General features: G+C 38.3%; 5 protein-coding genes across 8 annotated transcripts; 3 read left to right on the top strand and 2 right to left on the bottom strand.

The window, feature by feature from the left end:
* Window positions 1–966: 966 nt before the first annotated feature.
* On the top strand, window positions 967–5056 carry LOC121188155. Its single transcript, XM_041047741.1, has 6 exons — window positions 967–1021; window positions 1168–1497; window positions 1728–2084; window positions 2232–2357; window positions 2489–2547; window positions 2653–5056. Exons 1-6 carry the CDS (start codon window positions 979–981, stop codon window positions 2779–2781), a joined length of 1044 nt encoding a protein of 347 aa, XP_040903675.1. The 5' UTR covers window positions 967–978; the 3' UTR covers window positions 2782–5056.
* A 2316-nt stretch (window positions 5057–7372) lies between these two features.
* Window positions 7373–9319, top strand: LOC121188160. 2 transcript variants are annotated; one of them, XM_041047746.1, is made up of 6 exons: window positions 7373–7477; window positions 7594–7902; window positions 8008–8355; window positions 8524–8649; window positions 8736–8791; window positions 8903–9319. In XM_041047746.1, exons 1-6 carry the CDS (start codon window positions 7435–7437, stop codon window positions 9032–9034), a joined length of 1014 nt encoding a protein of 337 aa, XP_040903680.1. In that variant the 5' UTR covers window positions 7373–7434; the 3' UTR covers window positions 9035–9319. The 2 variants fall into 2 exon arrangements, with proteins under 2 accessions (XP_040903680.1, XP_040903681.1); XM_041047747.1 differs by having other exon boundaries at window positions 7419–7495.
* Window positions 9320–10336: 1017 nt separating this feature from the next.
* Window positions 10337–12442, bottom strand: LOC121188152. Of its 2 annotated transcripts, none has more exons than XM_041047737.1 (6): window positions 12344–12442; window positions 11912–12235; window positions 11294–11662; window positions 11081–11206; window positions 10679–10740; window positions 10337–10570 (listed from the first exon to the last, which is right to left on the bottom strand). In XM_041047737.1, the coding sequence occupies exons 1-6, from the start codon at window positions 12384–12386 to the stop codon at window positions 10448–10450; spliced, it is 1047 nt and encodes a 348-aa protein (XP_040903671.1). In that variant the 5' UTR covers window positions 12387–12442; the 3' UTR covers window positions 10337–10447. The 2 variants fall into 2 exon arrangements, 1 of the variants encoding a protein (XP_040903671.1); XR_005894684.1 differs by having other exon boundaries at window positions 10491–10570; window positions 11081–11115.
* A 1943-nt stretch (window positions 12443–14385) lies between these two features.
* LOC121188158 lies at window positions 14386–17246 on the top strand. The gene is made up of 6 exons (XM_041047744.1): window positions 14386–14445; window positions 14557–14883; window positions 14979–15338; window positions 15456–15575; window positions 15954–16015; window positions 16123–17246. The coding sequence occupies exons 1-6, from the start codon at window positions 14403–14405 to the stop codon at window positions 16240–16242; spliced, it is 1032 nt and encodes a 343-aa protein (XP_040903678.1). The 5' UTR covers window positions 14386–14402; the 3' UTR covers window positions 16243–17246.
* On the bottom strand, window positions 17247–21426 carry LOC121188153. 2 transcript variants are annotated; one of them, XM_041047738.1, is made up of 6 exons: window positions 21316–21426; window positions 20812–21156; window positions 20367–20711; window positions 18571–18687; window positions 18367–18425; window positions 17247–18154 (listed from the first exon to the last, which is right to left on the bottom strand). In XM_041047738.1, the coding sequence occupies exons 1-6, from the start codon at window positions 21356–21358 to the stop codon at window positions 18020–18022; spliced, it is 1044 nt and encodes a 347-aa protein (XP_040903672.1). In that variant the 5' UTR covers window positions 21359–21426; the 3' UTR covers window positions 17247–18019. The 2 variants fall into 2 exon arrangements, with proteins under 2 accessions (XP_040903672.1, XP_040903673.1); XM_041047739.1 differs by lacking the exon at window positions 18571–18687 and having other exon boundaries at window positions 17248–18154.

Genomic DNA, 21426 nt, shown 5'->3' with positions numbered 1-21426 from the left:
CTTGTATTTTCATCAGTTTATTGGTTGTCAAGCTTGGGTCTCTGTCCCTGCCTTAGTCTGTCCCTGCTGTGTTCTTTATGTGTTTGCATCTGCAGGCATCATTCCTGTGCTCATGTTTGTTCCTGAGGTCCTGTCTGCTCCTTGGATCCTGCTTGTGTTTGCCTCCCTGTTGAATCTCCTGTGTTGATCCTCGTGCTTCCTACTGGACTTACCTCTGTTGCCTGGTTCACTCAGTAAGATTCCATGAGCTAATTTTTTGAGTTTGTGTTTCTTGAGTTTTTCTCCCTTGTGGATAATTTTCACATGTCAGAATTTACTGGTTTCCTGGCCACAGACTCTATGCCTGTGACTTTAAATTTAATTAAAAGACATTATCATTATCCATCTGTCCGGTGGTGTCTGCATTTGAGTCCTTACCTCCTGTTCCCTGGCTACAGCTTTTTAAAAAAGCACCTGCCATCAGGAAACCAGGCTACAACCCCAGTAAATATGGTTGTGCAACAGTGACCTAAAATGACATAAAGAAAGTGTTGTCAGTGTTGTCACATTGTCTCTTCTTCCTCCCTGTTGTGTTAAAAGAACTTCATGTCATGAAACACACTAGGTAAAAAAATGGGGGTGGTGATATTGTGTATCCTAAAAAGCTTGAACATATTCAGCTGAAAAGTCCATAAAGTAAAATGTGGTGAACACAGTTGTTTTGATTTATTGCATTTCACATGTAATCAGATCATCTGTTGTGTTTAACCTTGGTATCAGTTAATGAAACTCACCCTGAAACATGAAACAAAAGGGAATTGTTGGTGTTGTTTCATGTGTTTAGGCTGCAAAGATTATTTCCACTGTGGTAATACAGTGAAATGCAGACATAACAAGAGGCCAATCAGATTGCTCGCACATTGTTCCCTCCCACTTCAAATGGTTATATTAAGGCAAATCATCTTATAATAGGGTTTAAACTGCTGTCTTAACAGGAAAATGCTGATCATATTCCATTTACTGCTGTTGCTCAGAGCGGGACGTAAGTGTAGAAAATCAGCTTTTCTCAGTGTAAAGTTTAGAATATATGCGTTAAGTTTATTGTCATTTTCTTGCATCTATTTGACACAGGACATATGTGAATCTATGTCTGTTATTAATCACTGCTCTTGTTAATGTCATTTTTAGGTTGCACAGATGATCTGATCTTTGACACAAAGGTTGTTGGTGTTGGAGATGATGTGAATTTGACGTGTACCCACCAGAAGTTGGATGCCAATACACGTTTATTTTGGATCAGGCTTGTTTCTGGAAACTTGCCTGAAATCTTGGGAGGAACATTTAGCTTTGATTACAATGATGTTAACACAACTCCTCGCATTACAGCAAAACTAGAGCCTGGAAATTTTGTTCTGCACATTAGTAAAACAGAGAGAAATGATACTGGAGTTTATTACTGCATAACAGTAGCACTACTTGACATGAAATTTTTGAGAGGAACATTTCTGAGAATAAAAGGTAAATAAAACACAATAAGAGGACATTTCACATTCTTTAAACCAAAATGTTCTTACCATGTTTACGTCAAACACCATTTATAACATCAGTTTAATTTTCCTACACTTTTATAAAGGTCTTATTTATTTCCATGACTTAGATGAAAAGGTTTATGGATATGAAATATTGCATTTAAAGTTTCTTTTTTGTTAAATGAAAAACATGCTTAATTTTGTGTTTGTGTTTCCCAGGACCAGAACCAGATATCACTGACATCATTCAAGTCTCTCCATCTGATCCAGTCCATCCAGGAGACTCAGTGACTCTGCAGTGTTCAGTCCTCTCTGACTCTGAGATGAAAACATGTGCAGGAGATCACAGTGTGTTCTGGTTCAGAGCTGGATCAGATGAATCTCGTCCCAGTTTCATTTATACTCATGGAAACAGTGGTGATCAATGTGCACAGAGTCCTGAAGCTCACTCTCCACAGAAATGTGTCTACAGCTTCTCTAAGAACGTCAGCTCCTCTGATGCTGGGACGTATTACTGTGCTGTGGCCACATGTGGACAGATATTATTTGGAAATGGATCAAAACTCAACATTGAAGGTAACTGTAGAACATTTTAATATAATTGTGAAATTAGCATGTTTGTGTGTTTATATTAGGATCACAAAACATTTTTTTTCCTTTTGCATTTTAACATCTTATCAAATCATAATTAACTTTGATTATTTGATCCTTACATTATTTCAGCTCTGTGGGATTTACAGACGGCCAGTACACTTCTGATTCTGTTATGTGCTGCTTTGGTTATAAGTCTGATCGTTATTGCCATCCTGATTTATCTCATCAAGAAGAAAACTCTTGATTGTTGCAAAGGTAACAGACGTTTCTTGTACATCAAACAATATCTTACAAAAGATAACTTCACTTGATTTACATCACTCCTTTCTGTAAATTAACATACAGCATCGTTTATCTTACATCTTTGTTTTTATTTTATTATACAGCTGCAGTTTCTCTGCAAACAGATTCTGCAACAGCCAGTGGTAATCAGAAAAGTCAACTGGTAAGACATTTAAAGAACTCTGGAAAAGTGAATGGAATATTTTCTCATTGCATTTGTAAATAACATCTTCCATCTCATCACAATCTTCTTCATATATTTTGTCAGAGAGATGAGGACTCATTGGTTTATTCTGCACCAACGTTCACCAGTCGGAAAGCTGGTAAAGCAGAGAGAAGGAGCACAAGAACAGCAGAAGGAGAGACAGTCTACACCGATGTCAGGGCTTTACGATAGATTAGCAACTGCTTTCTTGTTCATTACAGCTGATATAATTTTTGTCTGTCACACTGTGGGAAATCTACTGCTTCACATCAATGTCACATCTGATGTTGGTAACAAGATTTTATTTGAATAACTGTAAAAAAAAAATTGTCTAATTTTGACTTTACATTTGGTCCAGTTTCTTTTCATGAGTGTAAGACTTTTTCACTTTTTAGTAAGTATAACAGATTTTGGTGATACCCTCCAGCGTTATGTGTCTCATATCTATTTTCTATACTTTCTTCACTTCTCTACATTTTCTTCTTTACTAAAATCTTCTAAAAGATTTCTCATGTTTCCACTCAAACAGGTTTTTTGAGAGATTTAATGTGACAGAGTTGGAGGGTTGAGGGACATTTCCTGTCTGCCTCTTTTTTTCAACTGTCGTGTAAACTAGTTCTATTAAATGAAACTGATGTTTGTGTACTAATTAATTAATTTTAATTAATTAATTTTTCAAATTGCCTGCAAGTGAAGCACATGGGGTCAGAGTCTTAGTCCTAGTCTAAATGGTAGATTTGATACCTGAGTAACTGAGTATATTTTTTTCCAGAGCATGTGATTTTTACATAATGCTATACTGTGTTGGAGGTGCTGGTGAACCTGGACAAAGTAGTGACAGGTCTAAGCATGAGGGAAAAGAGCACTAAAACATGCTGTCTCGTGCCAAACTGTTGCTGCTGGCAGGATCTGTATTGTGCAGTAGGCACTGTAGACACACTCTTGTGGTGACTCAGCTTCTTTCTTTTCACTCTCCCTGTGAACAAATCAAGTGCTGCATGCCTCACTCCCTTGGACTACACTCTGAAACTTCAGCATTCACTGACCACCAACAGCTGGGCCTGATGTCTTCATTATGAAGTTGACAGATTCACACAGTGTTGTAACTCTGAATCAAACCCCCATCATTTTTGGGATGTATTGATGGCTAGCTTTCTATCTTATAAGATGCAAAATGTTAATGAGGCATTGTTGAAGCTGCTGAAAGCTGCTGTATTTTCCTCTTCCAGCTGATTTGAGAACTTTTGGACAACTACATCAACTCTAAGAGGATACATTTTATCTTCTTTATTTTCTTTGTCACCAAAAAACTGTAAAACTGTATAAAAAATGTTGGACGACAGCTGCACAAATTTAGAAACTGCTCTGTCTCCCTGGTCTCATAGCTCTTTGTAAAGGTGTTCTGCATGTTTGCCTTGAGAACAACAAGCAAAACCACATGCAGCAGCTACACTGAAAAAAGAAATGAGTTGTGGTTGGCCGTTTCTCCGCCCTCTGACCAACCACTGAGGCTGTTTACTCAGAACAGACTTGACTATAGGCTTCGACAGGATATGTCATGAGGGGAGAGCTACATACGACATCAGCAGGCTAATTTTAGATGAAAGCGTATTGAAATGGTTGTCTTAGTTTTACTTCCTTGATAAGGTGTGAATTTGAAGTACAATGTCTCAAGATGCAGCCACAGGACTCTACGACTATATGCGCCAGTGATCTTAAAATATGCAGTCTTCATATTAGTTTGTGTTTTGCTTTAACTTTAATGTAAATACATTGATAGATTAGCCATTAATTTGGACAGGCTGCCAAGTTAATGCACAGAGTGATGCACACTGAAACAGACTTTGACAAGTTTGTCAAGCCTATTTGTCCGTAATCTATTCACCGTGGTACAAATCCCTTGTCTTGCCACATGGACCAGGGGCAACTGAATGATCAGCACCTCTCCCCTCTGACAGGCAGCTACCAATGGAAAGCATCAAACCCGCTGAAAAATGGTCATGACACAGCAATGGCTTAGCATTTGCGTATGTGTCCGTCGCTCCTCTGCCCTTTACCTACTCCTGTTAGTTGATGTGATATTGATCGTAATGGTACATTTCTCTTTAAATTGCTTATCTTTTTTTTTTTTAAGATAAAACACCAACATCTACATGAGGCTAAAACAGAGAGAGAGGACAGAAAGCCCCTTTGTGTTCACACCTTAGTTTGAAACTCAAGCCACAAAAAGTTTCCATGCGTCATTTGTTTTTCAGCGGTGTCTGTGAATGTGTCTTTGGCTGTGTCTGTTTGTGTGCCAGGCTGTAGTGTGGACACAAAGACAAAGCATAAAGTACAAAGCAGGACACAAAGCACATGATAGAATTTGGAGAAGGACCTTTGTTTTAAATTACGTTATTTCTCCTGTGTCCACCCTTCTGTAGTTTTAACTGTGTCTGTGTATTGTATCAAGGGATCATTAATTTAAATCTGTGTGGATATTTTTATGCTTCAAAATTAAAGAACAACTTTATTGTCAAATCATTGTGTTTTGTCCTGTGGACGACCACAAACCACAACACGCTGGTCCATGAATGTTGCTGCAGTTTTGACTGTCTGTTCTCAGTCTTCACACACTTTGTAGATGAAGTTGTGCCGGAAACCCCCACCCTGTTAATTTTAGCAAGTCTGGTTTCGTGTTGTTTTTTTGTTTGTTTCTTCTTTTACCTTATTATTGCTCAATACAAGACAAACACTTATTAACTTTTTATTACAAGATCCTGGGTTCAGACCTCAGCCAGGTACATTCATGTGTGCTTTTCACCCAGATTCACAGGGATGAAAACATGTGGGCCGGTTGATTTAGAAACTCTGAATTTCCCACGGGCTAATGAGATTCTGTGAAAGTGTAACAGCTCATTCTGTCTGCAGTCTTGTTCCTGGTGCTGTGTTTTGCTACAGCAGACTGACAGGCAGGGTGGGCAGGCCATCACTGATGACACAGTTTATCTGGATTGGTTGGCTCCCAGTACATTTAATATGGCTCCTGTGTCTTTTTTGTAACATTGTCACAAAGGCCTAAATGTATTTTAAAAAAAAAAATTAACCTCCTGCTTCAATCAGAAATAATCAGTATCAATATGACTACCTGCACCAGAGGAGACCACTCATACCCTCAGCCCTGCAGAGGGTATGAGTGTCTTTGATCAAACTGGTTTTCATGGCCTGCAACTTTACTGGCTTTGGTTCACTCTCACCGCTCACATCAGAGTTGTTTCCTTATGAAAAAGTGAGCAAATTGCTGGTGACTAATAGCATTGCAGCTAAAGGTGTCATGACTCGCCCCTAAGGGGGCTGTTTTCTGTACCCTTTTGTTTTGTTATGAATTCTTTTGTGGACAGTTGAACCATTTTAGACTCTCATTTAGTTTAAGTTCTGTTAGTTGGTCCTGTTTTGTTTTGAAATCATGGCCCTTGTCTAGTTTCCTGCCATTTGTGATTGTCTGCCCCGCCCTAATTGGTGACACCTGTTTCCCATTACCTCATGTACTTAAGTCTTGTTGTTTTCCTGGTTCCTTGTCTGTATCTGAGTTTGCATCTGTGTCTATCTGAGTCTGCAGCTGTGTCTGTAACCAAGTCTGTGTCTTTGTCCATACCTAAGTCTGCCAGTGTCTGTGCCACGTCAAGTCCTTGTGTTTGTCCGTGTACCTGTGCCTTGCGTTTCCCCCCTCATGGACTTACCTTGGTTTCCTTTGTTTGCAAGTGAGGACTTTGGTATTTTTGTTTAGTTTTGTTCTTGAGTCTTTTTCTCCTTTGTAGATGGTTTTCAGTTGTGTAAGTTTTGTTCCATGGCCCTGAACTCCTCCACTGATTTTGCTTTATTAAAAGACTTTTAGTTTACTCATCACCTGTCCTGGGGGGTTTTCACATTTGGGTCCTCTCTTCCCTCGTGTTCCTGGTTGGCTCAGTTGTGACCCCTCCCTGACAAAAGAGCTCTTTTTCAAGTTAGTCGGTGGAGACCAAAAATGAGAGCTAAAGTAATTCAAATTAATAAAAAATGTTACTCTATATCTGATTGAAACTGTTTGCTAACACATTAGTGGTAACAGTAAGAGGAAATAACTTATTGTGTACAGCTTGTTTCCACTGCTCCTAACAGGCCATGAAATCAGTTAATGCAGATTTAATAGAGAGCTGCTGACATTGCAGGATTTTAATATAAACAAACATTTTACATGCAATAAAGGCCATTAAATTACCTAACAGCTCATAGCATACATAGCTGAACCATATCATAAAAGATAAAAATAAGCAATAAATAAATAACAGCACAGAGCTTCGAAAGTCTTCGTCACTGAACATAGTCTTGGGTTTGCAGAATTACTCAGCATGAAATTTAAGGCAATACCTCACCCCATGAATCACAGAAAAATCAGCACCTCTGTCTGTTTTAGGGTATTTGGAAACCACCTTACAAATTCTACATAAATATGGTTGTACAACAGTGAATGATCACACCCATTTGTGTACAGGAAAATGAGCCAAATTGTCTCTTGTTTTCAATAACTTTCCGAGCAGAGACACTTTAGACACTGAGACATTGTTCTGAACTGAACAGTAAGTTTCAGGTATTGAAACCCACCATGAAACATGAAAGAAAAGCTCACTGTTGGTGTTGTCTCATGTGTTTAGGTTGGAAAGATGGTTGATATTATTTCCACTGGGGTAGGACAGTGAAACGCCAACATAACGAAAAGCCAATCAGACTGCTCTGAATTTGGTCCCTCCCACTTGATATGATACATTTAGGTTTATCATTGTATAATGCAGTCTAATTTTCAGCAGTCTCAAGTGGAATAACCATAAAATGATGATTGTATTTTATTTACTGTTGATGCTCAGAGTGGGGCGTAAGTATTTATAGAAAGGTAAAATTTACTCCAAATTTAAAGTGTTGTTTTCCTTTTACTGTAACATGCAAGATGGCATAAATGATTCTTCACTGCTCTGTTTGATGTCTTTTCAGGATCCACAGACGAGCCGATTTTTGAGACAAAGACTGTTCATGTTGGAGATGATGTGATCATGATATGTGAGCGCAAGGGTTCAGGAAGCTTGTTTTGGATTAGGCTTGTTTCTGGAAACTTCCCTGAAGTCTTAGGAAAAACATATAGCTTAAAGACTGCTGTTCATCACATTACAGTCAGTGAAGAGCCTGAAAAATTTGTTCTGCATATTGAAAGAGTAAAGCTAAATGATACAGCAGTTTACTATTGTATGAAAACATACAGGGGAAACATTACGTTTTTGAATGGAACAGATCTGAGAGTTAAAGGTAAAAAAAGGGTTTTCAGACTCCTTGAAAATGACTTTGTTTGAACTAAAATGTCTTTTGCATAAAAATGAAGGTGTGAAGTGTTTTCTCTGTTCATATTTCCAGGACCAGAACCTGATATCACTACAACCCCTCCATCTGATCCAGTCTGTCCAGAAGACCCTGTGTCTGTCCAGTGTTCAGTCCTCGCCAACTCGCAGAACAAAACGTACCACGAAGAAAACTGTATGCGATGTATTAGAGCTGGATCACATCAGTCTCACCCAAGTTTTAATTGTACTCAAGGAAAACGTGTTGATGAATATCAAAAGAAGACTGAGGGACTCTCAACAAAGAACTGTATCTGCAGCTTCTCTGAGAACATCAGCTCCTCTGATGCTGGGACATGTTACTGTGCTGTGGCCACATATGGACAGATATTTTCTGGAAATAATTCAAAACTTCCTCCTGAAGGTAAATGCATCATACATTTATTTAAAAGGAAAACCAGCATATTTGTGTGTGTTTGATTAGGGTCAACTATTTGTTCTTAATGTATTCTAACATCTTCTCATACATGATTATTCTTAATGACACTTTTACTAATTAACTTTTGTTTTTGCCTTTTTCATTTCATGTCAGTTTGGCATTCGCAGAAAGAGAGGGTTATTATCTTTCTGTTGTGTGCTGCTTTGACTATAAGTCTGATTGTCACAGCCTTCCTTATTTATTTCATCAAGAAACTCAAGAAAAGTTCTCATTATTATGGTAAGTAAAGTCACTGATCACAATCAGATGTTATCAAACACTGATTCTGGATTCATCCTAACACTGTGTTTCTTTTTATAAAACAGCTGCTGTTGCTCTGCAAACGACTGCAACAGCCAGCAGTGATCAGGAACGTCAGCAGGTAAGGTAAAAAGAAAATGTTGAAAAGCTTGAAAATGATCATCATATTTTTCTCTCTCCTCGTGTAAATGTTACCATCTGCCATCTCACATTTTTTCGTAATGTTCTCCAGACAGATGAGGATTCATTGGTTTATTCTGCACCAACTTTTACCGGTAGGAAAGCTAGCAAAGGAGGGACAAGGGAAACAAAAACAGAAACAGAGAGTATCTACACTGATGTCAGAGCTCTTGGGATGGATTAACAGTCTAAGCATGCATTTGCTAATTGATGCTACTGCACTCCTGTGAGGGAAATGTAGCCTTAAGCTTAATTATATATATATATATATATGTTTTGGCAATAGACATATACTTTGACATAACTGTAAACTTTAATTTATTTGTTGAGTTTTTATTAAAATTATGTGGTGTGTCCCCCTTTATATATGTATATATATATTTATATATGTTTTGTGTGTGTAGATGTGCTGCTTCTTTCCTAATAGAAGGAACACATATAATGAAATCACTAATAAAATTTACATTTGAATTCACTGTTTTCTAAAACTTTCTGTGTTGTCATTTTGCTTCTAATTTGCCATCAATGATTTGTCTTATGGTTGTGTTGTATTTTGAAAACACCTCAGTCTTTGTAGGGAGCTTCATGAATGAGTGTTGCTTAACGAATGCAAACAATAAATCAGGAAGTGATCATGTTACATTACTCTTAGTGAAATGTAATGAAAACTGTTGGTTGCATTTCTATTCATGGGTCGGTACAGAGGAACGAATGGAGGAATGGAGGTTGGGTGGTGCTGAAATGACAGTAGAATGACAGCATAGAGAGACAACACTTTTTTGATAGCTTACACGTGATTGGCTAAAGGCAAGCGTGGCAGGTTGTGATTGGATGAAGACAAGAATGAGCTGGTGGAGCTTAGAAGCAGTGGGAGTAGGCCTTTGTGGCATTGTGTCACAGTCCAGGCTCAAAGAGCTAGACAAAGACAGAAACCACTCAGGATCTTAAGCAAGTACACTGAAAGTAGTGTACATGTAATGGACACTACGTGTTTCATTCCATTTGGGCCTTGTTAAGGGCACTATATGATGGATAGATTCACACACTCAAAATTCAGACACTGAAATAAAACGGCGAACTGTAAATGTGCACGATATAGTACATGGTAAGTGATTTCAGTCAAGGCCTGAGATTTCCGTTAAATATTATGTTGCTATAATAACCACTACTGACACATTTCTATTTCAGTTTAACTGTCGTTGTTACATTGAGCATTTTGTCAGATCTGTGACAAGCAAATGTTGACGAATATCTTCTATAGTCACCTAATACCTTTGTGAAAGCATCATCTGTACGTCCTCTATATTGCAGCTGTTTTGTGATTCTTGATCCGCAATCTGCCAGTTTAGTTTTCTGTGTTCAAGTTATTCTGCCCAAGCTAGCAATAATAGTAACTCTCTATTGTTGAAAATACAATATTATAAGTTATACAGAGGAAAAATAGTAGAACAAAGCCATTTATTTTCATTATCATGAAACAACTCACTCTACACAAAGCTCGAAAGGGGTCTATACCATTTATTTGTTTATTTATTCACACTGTCAGAGGTCAACTTTATAAACCAACACACATTTTTTCATAGGCACACGTCCATTTTCAGAGTTTAACTTGGGAGTACACACTTTCTTCAGCCTTCAACTCTTTCTGCTTCCTTCCTCTTGGAACTTTCTCTCCAGAGAAATGTAACGCAGCATAGTTCAGATCATGTCCACCTTCAGTCTGTGCAGAAAACAAAAGGCTCTTTATATAATAAGTTGGTATATGTTAACACCAGGAATCATACTAATGACATAACAACAAATAATGTGATCTCATGTCTTTACTTACAATATCCTGTACTAGCTGGTTCGAGGTATCATGTCTTCCTTGTGAAGAGACACGTCCTATTCCTAATGATGAATGGAAACAGGAATTTGACTTTTCAATAACAATCACCAGCTGATTTAACAGGTTTTAAAGTAAACATGTGAGTAAACTAAAAATTCAGACTTTTTTCCTCTATAACTGACACTGAGTACAGTAAAGATAACAAACGAGAACCAACAAAGAACAAACAAGAATATGGAGACTGAAACTGTGCTACAAATGTTTGCCTATAAATTATTTACAATATGCAATTAATTATTAACAATATGCAATTTGCTGTCCTGCATGATGTTACACTACACAAACTTTTCCAGTACAACAATAGTCGTATTACAAATTTTTCATTCAAACAATAACACTTACCTTTAAACTGTGCACATGCTGGTCTTGTAGTTCGGCTACAGATGAAAACAATATTTCCAATTATAGAAATGGCCAAGAAGACTACTGCTGTAATCAGTGCAATAAATTCAGATCTAGATCTCCTCTCTAAAAAGGAAAAAAAAAAAACGCATCAATGCTTCTGAAAGAGGTTTGGACTTATTAGTCATGATGTTAATATATTTTGTATATCACCTCCACTAATGAGCACTTTTGTTCCATTTCCAAATAATATCTTTCCACATGTGGCCACAGCACAGTAAAAAGTCCCAGCATCAGAGGAGCTGACGCTCTTAGTGAAGCGATAAACACAGCTCTGCGCAGGTGAATGTGCATCGGGTTTCTTCTCACATTCATCACTTCTCTGTGCAGTGTAGATCATTCCTGGGTGAGATTTCTCTGCTCCAGCTCTGAACCAGTGCACACTGTGATCTCCTGGACACATTTTGTTCTCAGGGTCAGAGAGGACTGAACACTGCAGAGTCACAGAGTCTCCTGGACGGACTGGACCAGATTCTGTCGGCCACTGAACAACAGTGTAGTTTGAAGTCCCCTGAGAGTTTCCTGAGTAACACAAAACTGTGTTAAAAGTTTGGGGTCTCCACACATGTTCTGAAATCTTAAAAGACAGGAATAAGTAGAGCCTGGGTGAAAACTCTGCTTTGACAAAACAGAGTAATATACCCAACATAAAATTTCTATTGGATATTTTAAGACACTCTATACTGTAAAATGAATTTGGAATTGTTTCTCAAAAAATGCACTGAGAAAAACTGTTACAAAACATCAACACAGTGCAGATCATATAATTACCTTTTAATGACAAATAGGTCCCAGTCCAAGTATTCTCACCCCAGTCCATGATTACACAGTGATACATTCCCTCATCTTCTGGAATCGTCCTCAAAATGGTCAGAGTGTTGAGCTTATCTTTATCTGTTACTTCCAATCTTGAGCCAGAAAACTCTGGTTCATACTTCAGTTTTATCCTTTTTGACAGCGATGCAATTAATTTCAGAGTATCCCCAGGACTCTGCTTGTACCAATAGAGTTTTCTATTGCTCACATCTTCAGGCCAAACACACGAGAACGTCACAGGTTCACCAGTTTGGACCATAATCACTGGAACCAGTGTATCTGAAACACACATAAATCAATAAACAGCAATTAGTGTATAATGTAAAATACAAAAAAAGGACACAAAAAACATGAAACACTACATATCTAGACTGCAACAGGACTTACATCCTTGATGAAGGAGAAGCAGTGTAACCCATATCAGGATCATCTTGACACTGTCTTCATTTGTCCCTCACTGATTTTGTGAGTAAGGGAGGTGGTACGATGGTGATAAGTCAAACCATTAAATGCGTCTGATTGGTTAGAACAGACTATACCATCAAAGTGCACTTCCTGTTACACTGGCCTCGTCCTGGTCTTTGTGAAGCATATTACTTCTCATTCTTATCCATTCTCTAAATTATTTAATGTCACTAAAGATGAAAGAAACAAGTAAGTGTGAACAGTTTTGGTCATGTTTTTCTGAATGTCAGGATGAGATTGTCAGTATGTTGGTCTGTGAGCCGGTGATTCCACCACTTTTATCCTGGCTGAAATATAACTATAAGACAGACTGCCATGAAAATTGCACCAGTATCCATGGTTATGAGGGAATGAATCCTAACCGCTTTAATGGTCCTGTGGCCTTGGTGCTAGCGCCACCAGCAGGTCAGAGTTTTCACTTATTCTGTGAAATATGGCAACATCTAGTGAACTGATTGGCTGAATATCTGACACATACATTCATGGTTTCCAGATGATGAACCCTAATAACTTTGCTTGCTCTGGTTTTCCTCCAGGATTGCAATGAGGATGACATTTGTGGATTTGAGTGAAGTATCTCAACAGTTGTTGAATGGTTTGTCATGAACTTTGCAACACAGGTTTAACCCCCCTCAGGGTAAACTGTAGTCACTTTGGTGAAAGCCTGACTTTTCATCTACAGCTCATCATGAAGTCAACATGTTACTTTGTGTAATACACTTTGGTTCATGACCAAATATTATCAATCATGATCAAGCAGTATCTGGAAAGGAACAGCTTAAGACATTTAAAAAGATTTATATACAAAAATAAAATAAAATAAAATAAAGATACTGACTATTGAAGTAACGTGCAAAAAAAAGAGTGAACTGTGCAAACCTTGATAAAATATTCATAGCAGCATAACAGAGCAGTGTAAGAGTTGTGCAGCAGGCAATAATGTTTTATGTGCACTACAATACACTTGCTTGTATTGAGGTTTGCATGACATGTTAGATTGCGGGGGAAGGACAACACGTCATGAACTGTGCTAATTTGAGTAGAAAAGGTAAATTGTCAGAGTGGCAGGGCAGGAGTTTCAAAGGGAGGTGTGTGTGACTGCACGTGTTAGTGAGGATGTTGTGTGTGAGTGATGACTGGGGGCAGGTTCACAATTTCAGTGAGACTGTTTAGAAGCCTGAGGGTGGAAACTGTCTTGTGGTCTCGAGGTCCTTATCAACACTGTGATACTGCATGCAAAACAGTGAAGATGGTGAACATTTCATAAACATTATACCTGCTTGACATCAGCATGTAAGCATTGTCACTGTTCACGCTCCTTTAATGTGGCTGATCCTGTCAACTGCAGGCTGTAAATAATGTTTGTTTCACACACATATGCACATTATGGTAAAGAAATGGCTGATTTACCCCTTTGTCTGCAGTTTCAGGGCGACCTCCACAAGATATACTCAAAAATATTTGATTTCTTGACTTGACAAGGACAAACCAAAATACACATTAGCTCTGGTCAATGTGAGGCTAAAATATCTCATCTGGGGAGGGAGCGTTGGTTCTGTCTGGACTTTAGGTCAACTGAAGAACACAATGTCATGGGCTATGGCCTTTGAAAGATCCAGCATGTGAATCTTTCCTCTGAGTCACAGGAAGTGGTGCATTTTAGACATTTATTGTAGTATGTACCATTATAGCAATTCCTGCTTAAAGTTCAAGCACAAAGAAAAAAAAATCTCTGAGAAAGGCGAGTGTGTTAAAGTCAAAAGGGAAATATGAACAATTTTGTCATTGGCTACCAAAGATTAAAGAAAGGTAATACGCTTCACAAAGACCAGGATGAAAACAGTGTGAAAGGAAGTACACTTTTGAATATATTCTGCGATAACCAATCAGAGGCATTTGACTGTCTGACCTATCAGGATCATCTCACCTCCTTCACTCATTGAAATGCCAGCCAAGTCTCCAAACAAAAGACATTGTCAAGATGATCGTGTTGTGGGTCACACTGCTTGTTCTTCATCATGGATGTAAGTGTTTTTTTCTCACCTGAGAATTTACAGTTCTTCATCATGTTGTTTCGTAGCTTTTCCACCTCGTACACTTGTTTTTTATTTAATGTATGTTAACTTTTGTTTCAGATTCCCTGGTTCCAGTGATCACAGTTCATGTTGGTGAACCTGTGACGTTCACATGTGTTTTACCTAGTGAATTGTTTAGCAGTAGAGAGATATTCTGGTACAAGCAGAATGCCGGAGATACCCTGAAAGTAATGGCGATGAAGCGGAAAACTACAAATATTGAGTTTGTGCCAGAGTTTTCTGAATCAAGATTGAAAGTGAATAATGCTGAGAACTGTAGTAACCTAACCATTTTGAGCACGATTCCAGAAGATGAGGGAATGTATCACTGTGAACTCAAGGAGTGGATTAATACTAAATGGAGTGGGACGTATTTGTTAGTAAAAGGTAATTATGATCTATTTTTACAAGCTTTTCAAGTGTCTCTAAGCATTTACAGGTTTGGGGTTCTTAAAATTTGAACACAGTTTTATATCACTCAGGAAACTCTCAGAGGACTTCAAATTACGCTGTTGTTCAGGCAGTATCTGGTCCAGTCCGTCCAGGAGACTCAGTGACTCTGCAGTGTTCAGTCTTCTCTGGCCCTGAGAACAAAACATGTCCAGGAGTTCACAGTGTGTACTGGTTCAGAGCTGGAGCAGAGAAATCTCACCCAGGAATGATCTACACTGACAGAAACAGAAGTGACGAATGTGAGAAGAAACCTGATGCACATTCACCTGAAAAGAGCTGCGTTTATCGCTTCACTAAGAGCGTCAGCTCCTCTGATGCTGGGACTTTTTACTGTGCTGTGGCCACATGTGGACAGATATTATTTGGAAATGGAACAAAACTGCAAATGGGTATGACTTTGTGTTCATTAATGGAAGTATTAATCAAAATACACTGAGGTCATCGCAAATGAAAATATCTCATTTTCCTCACAGAGCACTGACAAGTTGTTTTTCTTTGTTTTCAAGTGCAAACAACGCATAAAGTTCATTTCATTGCACTGGGGATATTAACGGTCTGCTTGGCCATTTCTGTTTTTGGAAATGTTGTCCTCATCCGCAACCGAAGAGTACATGAGCAATATAAGGGTAAGTGTTGTAAGAAACTAAAACTTTTTAATACTAAAGTTATCCTGTAACATTTAATTAAGGTTCATCACAATTAATGTTCATTTACAAGATCAGATAAACCTTTACAATATAGGTTCAAGGGTAAAACTGTTGTTGTACATATTATCAATGATTAGTGTATAATAGCAACAACATACATTTAAGGACAAACGTTTAGGTCTCCATAGTTCTTGTTGTAAATTTGTGAGCCTCACTAAGCACAGCCTCTAACTTGTTTTATCAGAATAATTGAAAAAATTCCATTGTGAGGATTTTTATTTTTATGACTATTACAGTATTACTGCGACAATTAAATGCTTTTATCTGTTTTATACATATAATTTCATTCATCTGCAGGAACTGAAAGTGCTATTTCAGAGGCACGGAATGACAATTCGCACCGGCAAGTACATGATATTGTAAGTGAGAATACAAAATGAAATTTATTGTTATGGCATTTACAAGGCACCATATATTTATATCACTATATATATTTATATTTATATCTATTTCATTTGCTGCACAGACTGAAGATGAAAACCAAATGAACTACGCTGCTTTGAACTTCTCTGAAAGAAAAGCAACGAGAGTAAGGAAGAAGAACGAGATTGCTGAGGAGAGTTTGTACTCTCAAGTTAAATGTTGATGCTCTTTATAATTTTATTCATGCTTTGTTTTGTCATGTTTCTTCTGTTTTGTTGTTTTGCTGAACAAACATTAGAATCATGATAATACTCTACTGCATGACACCAGTAGTGTTTCCCAGCTAAGGATACTACAGCAGGAGGTACTTCTGCAGTTACCAGCGGGTATTAAAATTGTGGAGGCGCTCAGCTGACCTGTAAAAATAGAAATTGTGAGTGCAGTTTTTTTTTCTAGCCTGCTGATTCCTACAAGCCTCTTCTCTTCATGCTGTCTCAGATGCTTGTCCACCACAAATCAAGTACGTACCTTTAATTTGAGGTGTGTTGGATTATTTTTGTGAAATACAATTTAAAAGGTTTAAGGTTTTTGTCATTATTTCTCATTATTTTTCCATTTATCAAGTTTCAGGTACGATGTGTTGACTGTAGCTCTGTCAGTTGGTTCAATTAACTACACAACAGTTACACCTAGCGATTACTGGGTGTAAATGTTTAGCAACAACAGATCTCCACATAAGAACTAGTTTGTTTGGTGCAACCCATCTTAAGGTAATCAACTGTCTCCAGTATCATTAAATTAATGGGAGGACCAAAGTAGAAGGATGACAGATTACAGCAGGATAGGTCGACTGCCCCAAAGGACTCACCAACAGCTGAAAATCCTGCTCTCTCCACTGTCCTGAAATCAGACGACATAGAGGTGAAGAATCTAGCAGAAGATTTTCTTCCAAAGAAGTAATATGGTGATCTGTTCGCTGTCTGTTTGCTACTTTATGGAAAAAACTGAGGTTGTAAAAATGGCTATGCTTTAAGTGTCACCAACACTATGGGGAACCCTACAGGTTATCATAACATCATGCTGCTGAACCTTTCTAATGAATTAGAATCCAGCAAGCTTAGTGTCCTTGAGTTTGGATGAAACAACTCTCTCATTAAGGACATTTACATCAAAAACCATGTCCAACAAGTATAAACTGTCAATTGTCCTCATCAAATAAAAATATACAATGTGTATTATTTTTATTAATTTCTTATTTAAATGTTTATTGAGTACCGCCCGGTTAGCTCAGTTGGTTGAGCACGAGACTCCGTTTCTCGGGGTTGTGGGTTTGAGCCCCAGTACCATGGGCCCACCACCTGTAGGGGGTGCCGTAGGACTTCGATGCATTGGGAACTGGGCGGCAGTCGCCCCCGTGACCTGGGCCTGTACCCAGATAAGCGGCAGATGATGACATGACATGACATGACATGTTTATTGACACAGGATGGGTCGGCTGAGCAGAGATGTTTGCAGGGGGGAGGAATAAAAAGTAAGTAAAGCATCAAGCTGATGGCAAAACAAGATGCAGGCCTAATGACAGCAATTACAGACAGAAAATGGTTATTGACAATGGTGTTAAAGTTACAGAGGGATAACAGGGTTTAGGCAAAGAGATGTCTAAGCTAACAGCAGAGGCATTTTTACCGAGATCAATTCTGGCTCTTTGCTCCTTGAGCATCAGCCAGTTACTGGGTTATTCATAAACCTGTCTAATATCATCATATAATAAACAGAGAACATGGATTTTCTCTTTAATGGCAGAGAAAGGTACTTACATTATTTGTATTACACTCAGATTTTAAGTGATTATGCAAGATCAATCTGACAAGAGAAGAAGAACTAATAATACTACTACTACTACTAATAATAATAATAATAATCATCTCATTTCATCCAAACAGTAATATTTTATGTGACACTGTACATATCAATTGCTTCTTCTTCATGGGGACAGCAGTTCACTGATAGTCCCTCATGCCCGAGTAGAGACACTCCTGTGGTGACTCCCTGTTATTCTTCCATCTTTTAGCTTTTCTTGACGTGAAATCCAGCGCCACATAGTTCAATGCCTCTGCTTCACCATCCTGCAAATGCTAAGTATGGTTGAAAGTTAGAGGTTAGAGGTTGGACCTGTAATACCAGAAGCAATTAATGGACTGTTTTTACATTACACATTAGTGTGTAGTGATTTAAGGACTTTGGTGCTTAAACCAACTCAGATTTGGGGGGACTCAAATCTGCTTTGTGTACATCTACCATCCACCATCAGGTCCAGACACTCATTGAATATTTTGATTATATTTACCACAAAACTTGGTTGATCCTCAGCTGATCTGTCATGTTCAGCATGACTGAAAACATCTCCTGTTTATAAAAGCAAGACATTAATAAAGAGTGTTGACACTGAGAACAGTTATTGGTTACTGTTTCATTTTAATCTTCATAACTATCTAGTCACAACTGACTTGGTTAAAGTTTCAAATAATTCATGTGTGCACAATGAACCTACCTATGCAATGTTCACAAACAGGCTTTTGCTTTCTGCAGAGAATTAGTGCAGCAATCACAATGACACAGCAGGACAGCAGTGTCCCAAGCACAATGACAAGAGGACAAAGTTCTTGTCCTGGAATGAGAAAAAAAACCCCCACAGAGATATTTAGTAATGCTTAAATGTAAGTTTCGTACAGATAGTGCTCATTAGTTGTACCTATTTTGGATTTTAATATGATGATGTGATTACCTTATCATACCTTTTTATCATGAAAAGGAAAAACTGAAAGGTAGACCACGTTTTCGATTGCAGTCAGTTGTTCCACAACAGGAAACTTACTGTCCAAATAACAAATGTTCCTTTTTAGCCGCACTAGTGGTGTGGCTCTATAGATGGCAGTGTCGGCATGTTGGTTCATAGATACACAACTTTAGTCCACACTGAAATATGTCAGTAACTTTTGGATGAATCAACATGAAATTTGATACAAACATTCACATTCTCCTCAGGATGAATTGGAAGAACTTTGGTGATTCATTACTGTTTTACATCGCACCATCATCAGGTCAAAATCGGACCAATGAGTCCGACATGACATGACATGACAGTCTATGACTGTCTATAACTGTCATGTCATATCGGACTCATTGGGCCCTCTTGTGTCTTCCTGCCAGTTTTGATTACCTGCCCTGCCTTAATGTGTTTCGCCTGTGCCTACTTGTCTTCCCACCCACTAGTGTATTTAAGTCTTGTCTGCCCCTTTGTCCGTGCCAGATCATCTTTGTCCTCTGTGTCGAGTGCCCCTGGCGTGTTATTCCTTGTGCCAGTTTCCTTAGTGTATTTGACCGTTTCACCCTACTGGTTCTTCTGATCCTTGCCTCGTGATTTTGATACCTTTTCCCCTCTTGGACTGCTTATAGGTTGCAAACCCAGGTCTCTGGGGTGACAGTCTAAGTCTAAGACTAAGTCTAATAAGTCTAAGTTTAAGTTAAACTTAAAGCTTTATAAGGTTTGGATGTTAACAAAACTAATGCGTTGGCATTCTGGAGTGTGGGAGGCAGCGACCAAATGTCATCTGCAGTGTTTAGTTTGTGCGTTGGAGAATGTTACTGTTTGCCAAACTAACTGCATGTGAGTTAACAGGGTGCGGCTAGAGGCGTTCTCAGACAACAGCGGGAAACTGCAGCTCTCTCTGCAGGAAATCATGGAATGGCTGACCGCCAAGGATGAGGAGCTGTCAGAGCAGCTGCCAGGCAAAGTGGACAAGAATGTGTCAAAATTTTAATGCTGATAGTTTTTAGGCTGTAGTTTCCTTTTAGTCCTGTTATCAAAACCTCACTGATACAATGTTATGTGGAAATGTATATAAACTGCAGAAGAAAAAAAAAACACACACACACACACTCACACACACACACACAGAAAAGTGAACAAAAATGGAACGGAAAAGAAGCAGAGGCTGCAAAAACCCCATCTAAGAAAAGTCTGCACCACATATGTTTTGCCATTACAAGTTCACTTCATTGAGCCTGGAAACTGTGAACCTAAGTCAGTGGTCCCCCAACTGCGAGCACAAGCAGCTCTAGTCTTAACCATTTTTTTTTTTTTTGAGGCCTGATGAGCTAGAAGTGTCCATTATTTTGTAAGATAAAAGAAAAAGATAAATGTCCTAAAAATAAATGTACCGTGATTTTTTTGGAGCAGAGTATATTATTATATTTATTTTTCTTTCTCATTGTCATTGTCATAAAATAACAGATTTGAAAATGAATATTTATGAACTATGATTTAAATGAGACTTTTAAACATACCTGTCTCCACTTTAGTTCCTTCACCAAACAGGATCTCTCCACATGTGACCACAGCACAGTAGTAAGTCCCAGCATCAGAGGAGTTCTGCATAGTTTTGGACAAACTGTAGACACAGCTTCTTCCCTCTTGTTCATCTCTCCTGCTGCTGTGAGTGTAGATGATACCTGGATGAAATCCTCCTGATCCAGATCTGAACCAGTGCACACTGTGTTCACCTGGACACTGGACTCTGTTTTCTTTGTTCTTGGAGAGAAGTGAACACTGCAGAGTCACTGAGTCTCCCAGCTGAACAGATGCTTTCTCCGGACTTTGTTTCACATAGACGTGTTTCTGCTGATTCCGATCTGTGTGATTCATAAAAAAGCATGAAATGGAATGAACTATAATTGTTTGTGTATTAACAAAGTCATAGCAAGCAAAGACACTGAAATGAACATACTTTACCATTCACATTCACAATTGTGCCTTTAATAAATTCCATTTCATATGCCGTTCCTGCTTGACAGAGGTATGTTGCTTCATCTTCTTTGCTCACGTTCCTTATGATGAGAGAATAATGATCATCCATTTTTGTGAAACTAAATCTTGGGTTGGCAAATTGTCCTTTAAGCATTATTTTGTCAAAAGTTCCTGAAGCAACTGTTTGGACCTTTTGTGCGAAATTCATCTTATACCAGTAGAACAACCCAATTTCTTTCCCAAAGTCTGGACATGTCAGGGTCAAATTATCACCAACTTCAGCCACAGTCAAAGAGGTCTGGCAAGGAACATCTGTAGTTTGAGTCAGAGCTGAAGAAAAGAGAAAAACAGCAACAGAGTTACAACATGACAGAAAACACTTAAAAAATACAAACTGTGGTTAACACAAATAATGTATCTAAAATTTTATGCAACCTAATATGTGTTTGCAATCTTTTCACACAAACAGTGGATAAGAGCTGCACTCACACAATGTACTTAGAAGAATCAAAGCAGCTAGTCCTCCAGTCATGGTAACACATTGCCCTTCTCTTGCTCAACTGATGTCTTCCTACTCAAATGGAAGATTTAGTCACAAGG

The sequence above is a fragment of the Toxotes jaculatrix genome, chromosome 10, assembly GCF_017976425.1.
Source record: "Toxotes jaculatrix isolate fToxJac2 chromosome 10, fToxJac2.pri, whole genome shotgun sequence".
Lineage (NCBI taxonomy): Eukaryota > Metazoa > Chordata > Actinopteri > Toxotidae > Toxotes > Toxotes jaculatrix.
This window is presented reverse-complemented; position numbering and strand designations above follow the sequence as displayed.

Coding starts and splice junctions, on each gene's coding strand:
- LOC121188160 (XM_041047746.1), top strand. CDS start 7,435: ATGATGATTGTATTTTATTTACTGTTGATGCTCAGAGTGGGGC. Junction 8,356..8,523: donor TTCAAAACTTCCTCCTGAAG/GTAAATGCATCA, acceptor ATTTCATGTCAG/TTTGGCATTCGCAGAAAGAG. Junction 8,792..8,902: donor GTGATCAGGAACGTCAGCAG/GTAAGGTAAAAA, acceptor AATGTTCTCCAG/ACAGATGAGGATTCATTGGT.
- LOC121188155 (XM_041047741.1), top strand. CDS start 979: ATGCTGATCATATTCCATTTACTGCTGTTGCTCAGAGCGGGAC. Junction 1,022..1,167: donor GCTGTTGCTCAGAGCGGGAC/GTAAGTGTAGAA, acceptor TGTCATTTTTAG/GTTGCACAGATGATCTGATC. Junction 2,358..2,488: donor AACTCTTGATTGTTGCAAAG/GTAACAGACGTT, acceptor TTTATTATACAG/CTGCAGTTTCTCTGCAAACA.
- LOC121188152 (XM_041047737.1), bottom strand. CDS start 12,386: ATGATCCTGATATGGGTTACACTGCTTCTCCTTCATCAAGGAT. Junction 12,236..12,343: donor GCTTCTCCTTCATCAAGGAT/GTAAGTCCTGTT, acceptor TGTGTGTTTCAG/ATACACTGGTTCCAGTGATT. Junction 11,207..11,293: donor AAAAGTGCTCATTAGTGGAG/GTGATATACAAA, acceptor TTTCCTTTTTAG/AGAGGAGATCTAGATCTGAA.
- LOC121188153 (XM_041047738.1), bottom strand. CDS start 21,358: ATGACTGGAGGACTAGCTGCTTTGATTCTTCTAAGTACATTGT. Junction 18,688..20,366: donor AGGAACTAAAGTGGAGACAG/GTATGTTTAAAA, acceptor TTCTCATTCCAG/GACAAGAACTTTGTCCTCTT. Junction 18,155..18,366: donor AGGATCAACCAAGTTTTGTG/GTAAATATAATC, acceptor AACCATACTTAG/CATTTGCAGGATGGTGAAGC.
- LOC121188158 (XM_041047744.1), top strand. CDS start 14,403: ATGATCGTGTTGTGGGTCACACTGCTTGTTCTTCATCATGGAT. Junction 14,446..14,556: donor GCTTGTTCTTCATCATGGAT/GTAAGTGTTTTT, acceptor CTTTTGTTTCAG/ATTCCCTGGTTCCAGTGATC. Junction 16,016..16,122: donor ACCGGCAAGTACATGATATT/GTAAGTGAGAAT, acceptor TTTGCTGCACAG/ACTGAAGATGAAAACCAAAT.